This window comes from Bos javanicus, chromosome 4 (genome assembly GCF_032452875.1).
Source record: "Bos javanicus breed banteng chromosome 4, ARS-OSU_banteng_1.0, whole genome shotgun sequence".
Taxonomy (NCBI): Eukaryota; Metazoa; Chordata; class Mammalia; order Artiodactyla; family Bovidae; genus Bos; species Bos javanicus.
Genome location: NC_083871.1, coordinates 87001490 through 87015740, shown reverse-complemented (window position 1 = coordinate 87015740; position 14251 = coordinate 87001490). Strand labels below are relative to the sequence as shown.

The 14251-nt window shown below is 36.4% G+C and overlaps 1 protein-coding gene across 6 annotated transcripts in view; it reads right to left on the bottom strand.

Annotated features, from left to right (window-relative positions):
* Nucleotides 1-14251, bottom strand: part of PTPRZ1 (protein tyrosine phosphatase receptor type Z1) — a 208435-nt gene that overhangs the window by 54670 nt on the left and 139514 nt on the right. For all 6 annotated transcript variants that reach the window (XM_061414539.1, XM_061414541.1, XM_061414540.1 and 3 more), the window contains exons 9-11: nucleotides 12746-12930; nucleotides 10648-10774; nucleotides 3019-3065 (exon numbers count right to left, since the gene is read on the bottom strand). In XM_061414539.1, coding sequence (XP_061270523.1) covers nucleotides 3019-3065; nucleotides 10648-10774; nucleotides 12746-12930 — 359 coding nt within the window. The remainder of the gene's footprint in view (nucleotides 1-3018; nucleotides 3066-10647; nucleotides 10775-12745; nucleotides 12931-14251) is intronic.

Below are 14251 nucleotides of genomic sequence, written 5' to 3'. Positions count from 1 at the left end.
ACAAGGACAACTAGAAGATTTTACCACATAATTTCCTGAATAAATATTCTTCTCATCTTCAAGCCCCAAAACTTCATGCAAAAGGAAATAAGAACAGTTTGCCTCGGCTCACTCTTGGTGGAAAACACTCTTCTTTCCTTAGAAGTTCTTACAAACATTTGCTTTATAATTTGATACAGTTTTGGTGAAGATCAGTGTTAACCTTAGCAATATGTAGTTTCTGAATTCTTTCTCACTTTTCTAAATCTGGATACTTGCCAGTTTTCTGGTATCACACCACACTCTTACCCTCTACCAAGACATTTAAACTTTGCTCTATTTGCTCTATTAAAATTTGCTCTGCTCTATTCAAACCTCCATTTTCTTCTCTCCTCATTCTCAGCAGATGGTTTTCCTGATTACAGAGGCAGTAGAAGCCACCAGACAAAAACTCAACTCTTACTAGCATTAAAACATCAAAACCCACCAGGACCAACCAAATCGACCTCCGCTCTTCTCATCCTGTTGTAACAGAGTTGTTGTTCTACTTCCTTTCTAATTTCTGCATTTGTGTTCGAATCCATTCTCTATCATCCTCTCAGGAATTGAACACAACTATTTCCCTCCACTTTGTATTTTCAATTTTGCTTTCTTAAATGGATCACTCTTACCAGCTAAAACCCAGATCACTCCTATTTAAAACGAGCATAATGGAAAATCTCCTATTCAACGCCTAGTATTCATTTTACCTCTCCCCTTTTCTTCACAGTAAAGTTCCCAAAACACATGTCATCTATCTTCTCTATATCCTCTGACAATTTCTTTTCTTTAGAACTTTTATTTTTTGGTAAGTTTTTTTTTTTTTTGCTTCATTGTGCAGCATGTGGGATCTTAGTTCCCTGGCCAGGAATTGAATCCATGCCCCCTGCATTGGAAGCGCGAAGTCTCAACCACTGGACGACCAGAGACTAGAAGTCCCTGATCTGACAATTTCTTTCAAATTCCACATACCATTGCTTCTCTTCCTCTTTGCTTATTATCCCACACAAACCTCCTTTATCATCCTCCTACTATAAGCTATGTAGACTTCTATAACATTGTTCTTAAAACATAATGCCAATCACCCTTTATTCTGTTACATTTTTGGGGAATAAAAACTATACACACACGAAACACAAATTTCTCTTTCATCACTGTGAGATTCTTAGAATCTGAAGAAGGTGATGGACCTTTCATTAATCCAGCCAACTAAGTCTTGTACATTTCTATGGGGTCATACTGTCTCATGTCAACGTTTCAAGAAGAACATAAGATTCATGTTCTATGATTACTTTATATATATATATGAAAAAACAAATATTTTAATGGACACTGTTTCCCAAGATTAAGTTATTGTGAATCTTTCCTCCTCTATGGTTTTGATATGGATCACACCTGTTATCCTTTATGATATCTATTAAAATTTTTTATTGAAAAGCCTTGATTGTGCTGGAGATAGTTTGTCTTTCAAAGTCAGGCATTCCTATTGGAAGAAAACTTGAGGAACATTCCCGAAACTATTCATTTCCACGTTGTTGTTGTTGTTTACTTGCTCAGTCATGTCTGACTCTTTTGCGAAACCATGGACTGTAACCTGCCAGGCTCCTCTGTCTATGGGATTGCCCAGGCAAGAATACTGGAGTGGGTTGCCATTTCCCTCTCCAGGGCATCTTCCCAACCCAGGGATTGAACCTGCATCTCTTGCATTGGAAAGCATATTCTTTACCACTGAGCCACCAGGGAAACCCATATTCAGGCTTAAAACCATTACTGATACATTCCAGGTGTTTGCCAACTTCTATCATTTATTCCTGCATGAATCAATGAAGGTGAATAGTGTTATGAACTGTGTTTGTGTCCTCTCTAAATTCACATGCTGAAACCCTACCCTCTCAAAGTGACAGTCTTAGGAATTGGGGCCTTTGGGAGTCAGTACTAAATGAGGCCATAGGTGGAAGCCTCATGAATGGGATTCATGCCTTTATATTGAGTCATGAAAGGTTGCTTCTTCTGTTCTTCTCCACCATGTGAGGACACAAGTATGCAGTCTACAACTGGAAGGGTGTTTGACACACATCACACACACACACAGATATGCTTAGCTGAATTCTATTGTGAACTCTTGGTGAAATGTGGACTGCTCATTTTGCTAAAATAGTCCTTTGTAAGAGAGAATTGCCATAAGATAAAAAATCACTGAGATAACGGTTCATGTGAAAACACAACCTAACCACTATTTACAGCTAGATAAGAATATTCGTTTTCACAAGTTATCAGCTCATACACATATATGTACTAATGGACACATTCCTACTACCATTAACAATAGAAAACCTGGATTTAACATATTATCTCAGTTCTGGTGAATAGCATATTTGGGCTTAGGATGAAATATAAGATACAAACAGTCATTTTCTCTCTATTTCAAAACTTACGACAATGTTAAAATTTATAAATATCCTTAAAGGCCCATTTACTTCAAGGACCTTGTGCTGGCAACAGACTTTATAATATGCATAGTCCAAACAAAAATAATCAAATTAAATGGGCAAAAGAATATATACACTTTATATTCTGGTTCACATTTATTATCAATCTATCAATCACTGGTTAAGTTAGTCAAAAATAAGCTGTAGCGACATTATGAATTGCTTAAATATTACTTTAGTTTGTTAGAAACATTTAGAAAATGAAAAAGTTCCAATTTGCAACTACAGTTCATAGCTATCATTATTTTTAAAGTCCATCATTTTTCTAATTATCAACAAACCTTTCCTATCTCTTTTTAAAAACTATACCAATTAAAGTGTCTTCCAACTTCTTCATAAAACTCATGTTATTAATTATACATTAATCTACAAAGCTCAGCAACTAGTGCTACAAACAATGAATCATGCATGCAACACGAACTTTTTATTAATGCAACATCTGAAACCTAACCAATAATTCAAAATAGACTTTTTAATATTTACGCACTTGAATAAAAAATAGCTATGATACCTTGATTATTTCTTCAGTTCCAATTAATTCGGGAAAGAGGTCAAGTTCTACAAAATTAAAAACAAAATTATTAACATTTTTATTCAACTATTTCAGCTTTATTGGTCTACTTTTGGATGGAAAGAGAGAAAAGGAAAAAAAATAATACTGTTAGCTTGGAAAATACAGAATTGCTCAAAGAAAATTTCAAATTTCAGTTTCCAATACTGCTGAACATTACATAACACAGCATTATGTAAACGAACAGGAAACTGCACTCAAAACCTCGATGTCTATCCTCAACTCCAACTCCTTTCCCTATTTCCACCCCAGCTATGATTGAAACTAAGAAGGGAAAAGAAGACAGTGAGACTGATATTACTGGGTGCAAATAAACCCAAGTAACTTTTCATCAGTGCAGACTTACTGCTGATAAAAGCATAGCTGGGAAAATGCCAGGGGATAAGTGACAGATACTCTTATTCAACTACTTATTCCTTAAGGTCTTCTTCTGACTGAAGGTCAAATAGTTATTTTTTTTAATTAATTAATTTTTGGCTGTGCAGGGTCCTCAGTTGCTGCGTGAGGGGCTTTCCCTAGTTGTGGTGAGCAGAGGCTACTCTATAGTTGCGCTGCATGGACTTCTCTTGTTGCAGAGCATGGGCTCTAGAGCATGGACTTGGTAGTTATTACACATGGACTTTGCTCAGAAGCATGTGGAATCTTCCCGGACCAGAGATCAAACCCACGTTCCCTGGATTGGAAGGAAAATTCTTAACTACTGCCCAACCAGGGAAGTCCCAAATAGTTCTTTTCACTCTTCAGATTTGGGCTTATACGTATTTGTACACAGGGTGCTGCCCCAGGTAGAAGCGAGAATGTTTTCTAGCAGGTCCAGCCTGGATTGGCAGCAGGAAGGACAGACCAGAGTGATTCCCATGACTTCTTCCCAGGGATACACAACTAATACTGCTTATGAAAGGAATGTAAGGACCAGGATCATTTAAGTCTGACTTTCCCAACTGGACAGAATCAGCATATTTCATGTTGCTGTGTCGTGCTTAGTTGCTCAGTTGTGTCTGACTCTTTGCGACCCCATGGACTGTAGCCTGTCCATGGGGATTCTCCAGGCAAGAATACTGGACTGGGTTGCCATGCCCTCCTCCAGGGGGATCTTCCCAACCCAGGGATCAAACCCAGGTCTCCCACATTGCAGGCAGATTCTTCACCATCTGAGCCACCAGGGAAGCCCATGAATACTGGAGTGGGTAGCCTATCCCTTTTCCAGGGGATCTTCCAGATCCAGGAATTGAACCAGGGTCTCTGGCACTGCAGGCGGATTCTTTACCAGCTGAACTACCAGGGAAGCCCAGTCTAAGGATAGCTTAATCCTAAAACAAGACCCATCAGTAAATGTTAGAAAAGATGAGGAGCTACCAATAGTTCTCTCTCTCCAGTAAGGAATCTAGGCCCTCTGCCAAGTTACCAAAGGGCTTGAGGACCACTTATCCTCACTCTTCATCCAAGCTGCATCAGGGAGACAGAAGTCAGAGTAACTATTAGGGCTTGAGCATTATTACAAAGATACCTTTCTTATTCCTATTATTTTAGAGAATCTATCCCATCTCCAAAGTTTATGCTTTTCACTATCCTAAAGCTGTTTATGTTCTATTTTTTTATGCCTCTATAGATCCTCAAAGGAAATGCATGTTCTACAGAATTTTCAAAGGCATAAATGAACATTAAGTATTTATTAAATCCAGGCCTCCTTTATCCTATAAACTGTATTGGGTTTATTTTCATGAAAAAACTTCTAGGTACTAAGAAATGTAAAACTATAAAATACAGTAATATGCTTGAATTTTATTTAGAAGAGAATTCAAGTAAAATATAGAAGCCCAGCCCCCATGAGGTTTTAGATAAAATTAATACTACTGACTAGTTAAATATTTTAAAGTTACTTACCCTGAACAATTTTTGGTGCAATAAAAATGAAAATAGTCACTGTAAACAGTCATATCTTAAATTTTAACTCTCAATTATTATTATTTTCTTGTTAAAACTAACCATGAAAGAATCTGACAACTTTCATTTGGATCTTTAGTGTTCTCCTTTTTCTATTTTTGTCACCATGAAACCTCTTACTCACCCTGTTTTTCACGTTATTTAGTCTTTACTTTTTAAAATTAAAATGATTTCAATAGTCTGATACAACTGTGTCTCTATAACCTTCAAGGAAACCAATATAATGTGAATTTAAAAACGGGATTCAACTTAACTGTGAGAGAGAAATAAAAAGAACTTTTAATATGATTTTCTAAAAACTACAATTAGAGAAGTTCATGCATGTAAAAATCTCCAATTTCAGTATATGAGACAATACATAATTTTATTAAAAATATTTTTATATGGAGTCACAGCTTTTTATGTACTTTAAAAATACTTTAATATTAATAAGGGCAAATCATAGTCAAATACTATTTTGAGATATATATATATATATATATATATATATATATATATATATAAATATATATAGTACTCTCGCCTGGAAAATCCCATGGACGGAGGAGCCTGGTAGGCTGCAGTCCATGGGGTCACTAGGAGTCGGACACGACTGAGCGACTTCACTTTCACTTTTCCTTTCATGCATTGGAGAAGGAAATGGCAATCCACTCCAGTGTTCTTGCCTGGAGAATCCCAGGGATGGGGGAGCCTGATGGACTGCCGTCTGTGGGGTCACACAGAGTCGGACACGACTGAAGCAACTTAGCAGCGGCAGCATACACATATATATTATACTTTAGATTTTATTCTGTTAAGAAGCTACAGAAAAACATCTCAATGAGAGTCCATTCTCTTCAACATGCTTACAGAGGTGTTTTTAAAAAATGGCCTAACTTCATTTAACTTAACATACTTGTAATGACCAAAGGTGATTCTCTTATTAATTGTCAGGTTTGGGGTAGAGTGTATATAATTATCACATTAAGGACAAATTTTTTCTTTCAGTACTCTGTGTGCACTGCATTTGATTAATTGTTATCCTTTAATCAATGAATAACTTAACTATATAGATTATAATTCCCATTAAGCTAAAATACATAATTCTACTTAATCATACTGTCTATGAGTATGATCAGCGAGTTCTACTATAGCTGGCTTTGCTGTTTATTGCAATAAGAAGTTTCCTTTAGGCCCCCTCAGGCCCTAGGAGCAGAAGCCCTTTGATCTCTTTTTATTTCATAGCACACTCATGGGTGAATTAGGTGTAGGTGCCTTCATGTTGGTATGTAAAAACCCACTTTGAAGGATCTTCCTTGTGATTTCCTACTAGACTCAGATGATTTGAATTGACTGAAATACTGGCGTTGTCCAGGAATTTGCCCTGCCCCAAATAACCCAGAAGTCTTCTGCTGAGACTCCTAAGAACAATTTTGAAATAAAATAATTTTAAAAGATTGCTTCTAACTCCCTGGAGAATCTGAGCCATACTCCTGGGTCTGAAAGTTCATAGCACTCAAGGTCTAACTGCTGACTGATGAAGGTCTCAGGATGGGTCCCCACTGGCCTGCTGTTGTTATTGTTAAGTTGCTAAGTCGTATCTGACTATTTGCGACCTCATGGACTGTAGCCCACCAGGCTCCTCTATCCATGGAATTCTCCAGGCAAGAATACTGGAGTGGGTTTCCATTTCCTTCTCCAAAGGATCTTTGTGATACAGAGATTGAATCCTTGTCTCCTGCCATTGCAGGTGGATTCTTTACCACTGAGCCACCTGGGAAGTCCTTTGGCCTGCTGCTTCCTTGCAAATAATAACCAACGTTTTAGTGGTCACCAGTCTGGCTCAGGCACTACTGGGGTTTACAGAATCTTCTCACTTCATCAAAACAGACCCCAAGAAAGCTGCAAAAACAGCCCAGTAGTGAAGACTGTCAATATATTTTTTTTTACTGAACACTTAAAATTCACATTTATGGGATAACAGAATAAAACCTATGGGTCATTCTGGTTCTGTTAGATTCTCTAAAAGAGCATGTTACTCAACATTCCACAAAACAAAAAAGCAACACTGATGTAGGTAGGCAAGCAAGGCTTATTTAATTGTTCAAAGGTTTTAAGCCAAGTTTCACAGTGCGAAAAGGCAAAAGCAATGTAAACTGCAATCTTTGTAAAGGGTGATTTTTAAATATCATTATATAACATTACCTGTAGTGTAGTATGGTACAGGCTGAACAAGGACAATGTATAGTGATTTAACAAAGACAGTTGTTATACAAATGAAAAGGACACAAAACAGGAAAATGCACTGACCTAATTCACCATGTATTTAAATTGAATACATATGATTATCAAGATCCTAAGACATGTACTCAAATAATGTCTTCTATAACTATATAATAATTAGATCTATATTGTAGAAATAAGCATAATTATAGCTACAACCAAATAAAAAAGTTTTTAAAAAGAATATCCACTTTAGTTTAACCTTGAAAAGGTTTAAATTCTTTTCTGAACATGAGTTTATGTGTTAATTTTAAAATAGCAATTTATAATAACATCTAATGGACACTATGGTGATACTGCTGTACACAACAAATATAATTAAAATGCACAAGCAATAAATTAAGTAAATTAGCCAACTTTAAATGCACAATTTGGAAGATTGGGTTTTACTTCACAGATATTGATTAGAATATTTAAAATCTGTGACTGAAAGGATGAGGGCAATTATACGTGACCTCTGTCATTCCTTTTTAACAGAAGCAACAAATAGCACAGTCTTTAGAAAACAGCTTATCCAAAATAATGATAGAATAAGTCAATAAGGTACATTACAACATTAGGTAGTGAAACAACACGATTAATAGGATGAAATGGTACTAGTAAAACCCGTGAAATAAACAGCAAACTCAAAAGACACTTAACATCTATATTAGCCACATAAATTGTAAACTTTACAAATCTTGTAGGAACCATCACACTGAACCACAGGACGGCACTGCTGTCAAGGCTTTTACTGCTATGTATCTACTATAGAAACAATATTTAAGATAACGTAATTTCAATAATGAACTAAAAATATATGGACTGAAATGCCACTGTAGTCTTCCTGATCAGAAAGAATGAGTTCTGGAGACAACTAATATTTTCCTTATAAAAATAGGAAGAGCTGAAACTTTGCATAAATTGGTCTTCAACGAAGAACTTTCTGGAATAACTAAGGGATAAACTAAATTTTAACCCTTGATTTTTAAGAGTAATATCATAGCAGAATATCAAATCAAATATGACCTTTTACTAAAACATATTAATGTACAAAATCCTCTAAGGCACTGAGACATCCATGGAGATTAAGTGATGTGTCCAAGCTAGCATCTCATTAGTTCAATGGTGTCCCGATCCTTTGAATAAATAGAAATTAAGTTATAATACTTTCTATTTTGTACAAATGTGAAAGTGCTACAAATGATACAAGAACTTGTACTTTGTGCCAATATAGACTCAGTCTAAAAGGATCACTCAGAAATTATATCTATAGATAATAGACATTTGATCTGTTTTTCCATATGCAATAAGCTTCTTTCTTAAAAAATAAGAAAGAAAAAATTCAGAAAGTCTAAACTTTTAGCATAGTGGCTAGAGAAAGAAGTGTTAGTTGTTCAGTCGTGTCAGACTCTTTGCAACCCCATGGACTGTAGCCCGCCAGGCTCTTCTGTCCATGGAATTCGCCAGCCAAGAATACTGGAGTGGGTTGCCATTCCCTTCTTAAGGGAGAGTTAGAAAATGTACAACATAAATAGCTAAAATTATTTTTTTGACTGGGAAATTGTACTATGTTCAGAAATTAGAGGGGTATAATTAAACTAAGATAGTAAAATTAAATGAATGGTTTTAATATAATTCATCACCTAAAATACACAATAGGACTAGAGGAGATTTTTATATACCATATTTAATCAATTCACATGTGATATTGCCAAAACACAGTCAACGGTGCACTGCTAAAGATGTCATTTTTGCAAGGATCAATATGTGGAACTTCAGTGAAGGATGACATTCAATGGAAAAGCATCATATGGTATAGCTGAAACCATGGGCAGTTAATTTGATACTCACCTTTCAATAACACTGAGAGCTCACATTTCATTTAAAAATAACCTGATTTTGCAAAATAACGCTAAATAAAAACAGTAGGAAAGATGGTTATACCTAGACATGAGGCAGGTCATAATATTATTTTTAAATAATGATATTGCCATTATGAGAGTGCTGTCCTGTGCTTAGTCGCTCAGTCATGTCTGACTCTGTAACCCCATGGACTGTGGTCCACCAGGCTCCTCTGTTCATGGGATTCTCCAGGCAAGAATACTGGAGTGAGTTACCATGCCCTCCTCCAGGGGATCTTCTTAACGCAGGGATTGAACCCAGGTCTTCTGCATTGCAGGTGGATTCTTTACCATCTGAACTACCAGGGAAGCCCATCATGAGAGTAGTAATATTCATTAGCTCTCAGTGTTCTAAGTTGGGAAATACTTTGGCAAGTTTTATGGCCTGTGGCTTGGAAGGATCCAGAATCTAACATCTAATGTTCTGATAAATTATTTAACTTAAAAACTCAACTATTTAAGAACTATGATGTTATGAACAAGACCCTGCTATGGCACATAAACCACAAAGGAAAATCAACAGACATCAGTTTTCCTTCTATACATAAAAGTGAAACATGCTCCAATTAGTATCACTTGTAACCACTGCTATTAAAAACCGGTGAAAATTTCAGAGAGTAACCTCATAATAAGGATGACCAAAGAATATTTACATTTGTGTATGTGTGTGTTTGTATACATTTATGAACATGCATATGCATGACATGTATGTGTGTATACATGCATATACATGTATATGTACTATATAATTTCATTTATTACTTTAAAATTGCTTATACTAACAAAAGAAAGACTTTAGTTATGTACATTTGTAAACTGTCCAATTATGATAGGCAGAACCTCCTTCAATTATTGCATATGCTTTGAGATCAAAGATTTTCCTGTAATACTTAAAGATGCATGCAAATAAAATACAATCAGAAACAACTTTTTTGCTTGCTTTTATGGAATAAACCCAGCAAACCTAAGAAGAAAGATCCCCCTCACCACCAATTTATAAAAGATAGATGAAAATATCTAAGATAAACTCCTGAGATGCTTTGTATAGGTATTTCAAAGTACCTCACATGATCCTTGAATCATGTACATACTTACTACAAAATACTTTGGGGGCTGAAAGAGGGAGGAAATAAACACAAATGAAACAAACTCTTCATTATTCAAAATCAAAGTCTTTATATTTTCTTAGCTATTTTCATTGATGACCACTACAGACATTACAATAGGTTTGGCAGTTCTTATTTTACAAATAGAAAACTTCAGTATTAAGAATAAATTCACATATTGTGCTATGCCATATCTGCTGAATGAAAATGAAAAAGAAGCTCTGTGCTTTACAAAATTACCTGATAATCCAGACTAAAAAAGAAATCACTTTGCCTTTTGGACAAAGAACATAAAGTCAGAAAGAAACCACCAATGCATTCAGAAATTAAACTAGCCTCCTTTATTTAATAAGGTATATCAGGGGGGCACTTACCAGGGTCATCAGAAGGCATGTCCACAATCAGCTGGTCACTATATTTTCCATATAAGCCATTAGTGCATATGGCTACTATTTGAAGAACATAACTCATATTGGGTAGTAAATTATTAAGAATAGCACCCTAAAAGAAAGATGGCAATAACTATACAAATTTGTCATTCTCAGAGGAGTGCTAACATACTAGACATCTCTTCTTAGAAAACATTTTCTCATTTGTCAATAAAAAATTTTGTATTTTATTAACCTGAGAAAAAATTTTACACAACGTTATCAGGCTGAGCTTGTGATATTTGTGAGTTAGGAAGATACTGGTAAACTATGCTTTTATTTATTTATTTTTTTGCTCTGTAAAAATCAGATTTAGTCTCAGAAAATTTCATTTTTTAACTCAAACTCATGAAATTCATAAATGAGTAGCCAAAAGTGTAGATTACTATTTTAGACAAACACGTAGCATTTATAAGAAGCAAAATGTGAAAAACTAATTTCTTTCTTTTTCTTAACAATATGTAAACCAGACAGTAATAGAATTATTACTTTCTTCACATCATTATGAAATGAATAATAGTATATTCTCATAAATTCCACTTACAAATTTCTCAGTTCACAGTGTTTGTTCTAGACATCTAAATTAAAAAGTTGTTACAAACCTCCCCATTTTGTTTATATGATTTCCACACCAGTTTTTGTATAGATGCAGGCTCGTAGGGCTTGAGGGACTCCTGCTGTCTATATTCAGAGTTCAGTGTCCTGGACCTGCCCTGGGGGCTTCCCTAAGCAACACCCAGATGGGATTTTCTCAATTATACCACAACCACCAAGGAAAAGTTAATACTGAGATGCTCAGAATCTGTACTTTATTTTCTTTAATTCTTGTCATGGGTGGACAGGAAGAAGACATGCATCACTTCCTAAGGATTACCTGCCTCCTGTCCCAAAAATTCTATCTCAATTGATTTCACATTTGTTACTTGGAAATTTGAATCAAAGAAAAGGACTTTCAAGACCTCTACACTGTTTTCTACTCTATTTCCCTTGTGCTGATACACTATGATGAGGAAACAAAAGACAACTGTATCACAGTACTGATATTTTAGACCCAATTCCTTCCCTAACTGGAAGTTGTTGTTCTGTCGCTAAGTCGTGTCCGACTCTGCGACCCCATGGACTGCAGCACACCAGGCTTCCCTATCCTTCACTATCTCCTAGGGCTTACTCAAACTCATGTCCATTGAGTCAGTGATACTATCCAACCATCTCATCCTCTGTTGTCCCCTTCTGTTCCTGCCCTCAATCTTTCCCAGCATCAGGCTCTTTTCCAATGAGTTGGCTCTTCACATCAGGTGGCCAAAGTACTGGAATTTCAGCTTCAGCATCAGTCCTTCCAATGAATATTCAGGATTGATTTCCTTGAGGATTGATTGGTTTGATCTCCTTGCTGTCCAAGAGGCTCTCAAGAGCCTTTTCCAGCTCCACAATTCGGAAGCATTAATTCTTTGGCACTCAGCCTTCTTTATGGTCCAACCCTCACATCCAACTGTGAGAGTACAAAGTATTTGACTGTTCGAGTCCTTTTCTTTGTAAAGAAAGGCTATACTAGATGATATCCAGTTCTAAGTCTTTTGAAAGTTATTATCGGCAGAGCTGTAGTCTCCATGTAATTAAAAATACTAGTAAGAACCTAGGGCTTGCCTGGTGGCTTGGATGGTAAAGAATCCACCTGCAATGCAGGAGACGTACATTAGATCTTTGGGTTGAGAAGATCCCCTGGAGAAGGGAATGACTACACACTCCAGTATTCTTGCTTGGAGAATTCCATGGACAGAGGAGTCTGGCAGGCCATAGTCCATGGATTTGCAAAAAGTCAGACATGACTGAGAGACTACATTTTCACTTCACTAGTATTAATCACTGTAAATTTTAAATAATTAAATATAGCTTCTGCATCCCTCTCTCCCCACTAGATAGCTCATACAAAGCCTAAAGTCATCAAAGGCAACAATATACAATCATTCATAAGTTCTTATCCTAGATATTAAACTACAATGACTACAATGCCATCAATACATGAAACAATTGATCTTATAGTTACCAAATCTTGATAGCCATCTGTCAAAAACTCATGCTTGGTTTGGTCTTCTCCCTCCAACTGCTGGTACAGAACGGCAAACTTCTCGATCATGGTATCATAAACTACTCGAGGTCTTTCCCACGTAACGAGAAGGCTAGTATAATTCTCTGGGTCAGCTTGAACATTTTCTGGTTCTGAACTACAAACTTCAGAGGAAAAAAAAAGTACAGTTATTGACACAACTGTCACCCTCTAGAATCTTAACAAGTGAAACACATTCTATGAACATTTTTGCTGTATTTTAATAGAGGTTGAAAAGTTACACTTTCCCACTGTGGCTCTTTTGTCCAAGCCATGTCCTGTATCTGAAATACTTCTCCATTCCCCACTGTGAATGAAAAAGACTGCCTGCCTGGCTAGTAAACAAAGGATGTTATAACCATCAAGCCATCACTTTAGAGCCTCCCTAATGGTGTACCCTGAGGAAACTCAGGATGAGAAAACACAGGAAACTGGTCCCAGGTAGCTGAGGTCTATACCCAAGGAGCAATTTCAGTGAGACCAGAGTCTTGAACCTTCCCATACACAGAAAAGTGCTAACTTCCTTGAGAGTTCTGGTTTCTCTAATTAACAGTAATCTTTTGGTGTTCCTACTATGTAGTCTTTGATGCAAAAACTCCTACATATCCTGACCCTCCCCTTGCTTCTTTAGAGCAGCCCCTCAGTGTGATCTGAGAGTCCTGTCTCCCAGGGTTGAAGTCCTCAGAATGTCCACCAAATAATCCATAACTCTTGACTTTTAGCTTGTGCATTTTTTTTCAATCAACACCTCCTACCTCTGTTCAAGTCAGACCTTCAAAGAATGTCTTTACCACGTGCAGTATTCTCTGTTATGCACACTCTGACCTCTGCTGGATTGATATCTGTCATTTTCAATTGTCTGTCTTGTTTTACCACAATTACTGCATTAATTGTATGTTCTCTTATATTTTTCTTTCCTGAATAAGTCTTTGCTCCTCTGTGTGTGCATGCTAAGTCGCTTCAGTCGTGTCCAACTATGACTGTAGCTTGCTAGGCTCCTCTGTCCATGGGATTCTCCAGGCAAGAACACTGGAGTGGGTCGCCATGCCCTTCTCCAGGGGATCTTCCCGAGCCAGGGATTGAATGCACATCTCTTATGACTCCTGTATTGGCAGGCAGGTTTTTACCACTAGTGCCACTTGGAAAGCCAATCTTTATTCTGCGAGTAGATTATAAGCATAATAACCAGAGTTTTTTTTTAAATTTCTATATTGCATAGAAAACTGTCTTGAATGTATGGGGAATACAAATTCATTTTCATAAATAAATAAAGGATATCTTCAAGTTTATGGTGTTTTTATTATTCTTATTTGGCTCATATGAGGAGAATTTCAAAACTAAAAGATGGTCTTGTTTGTAAATCTTTGAAATAATTAAAAATTCCCTATCACAGAAAACCATAGGAGAACAACTGAAACTATTATTTCAATATTTTTCAGACCTGCT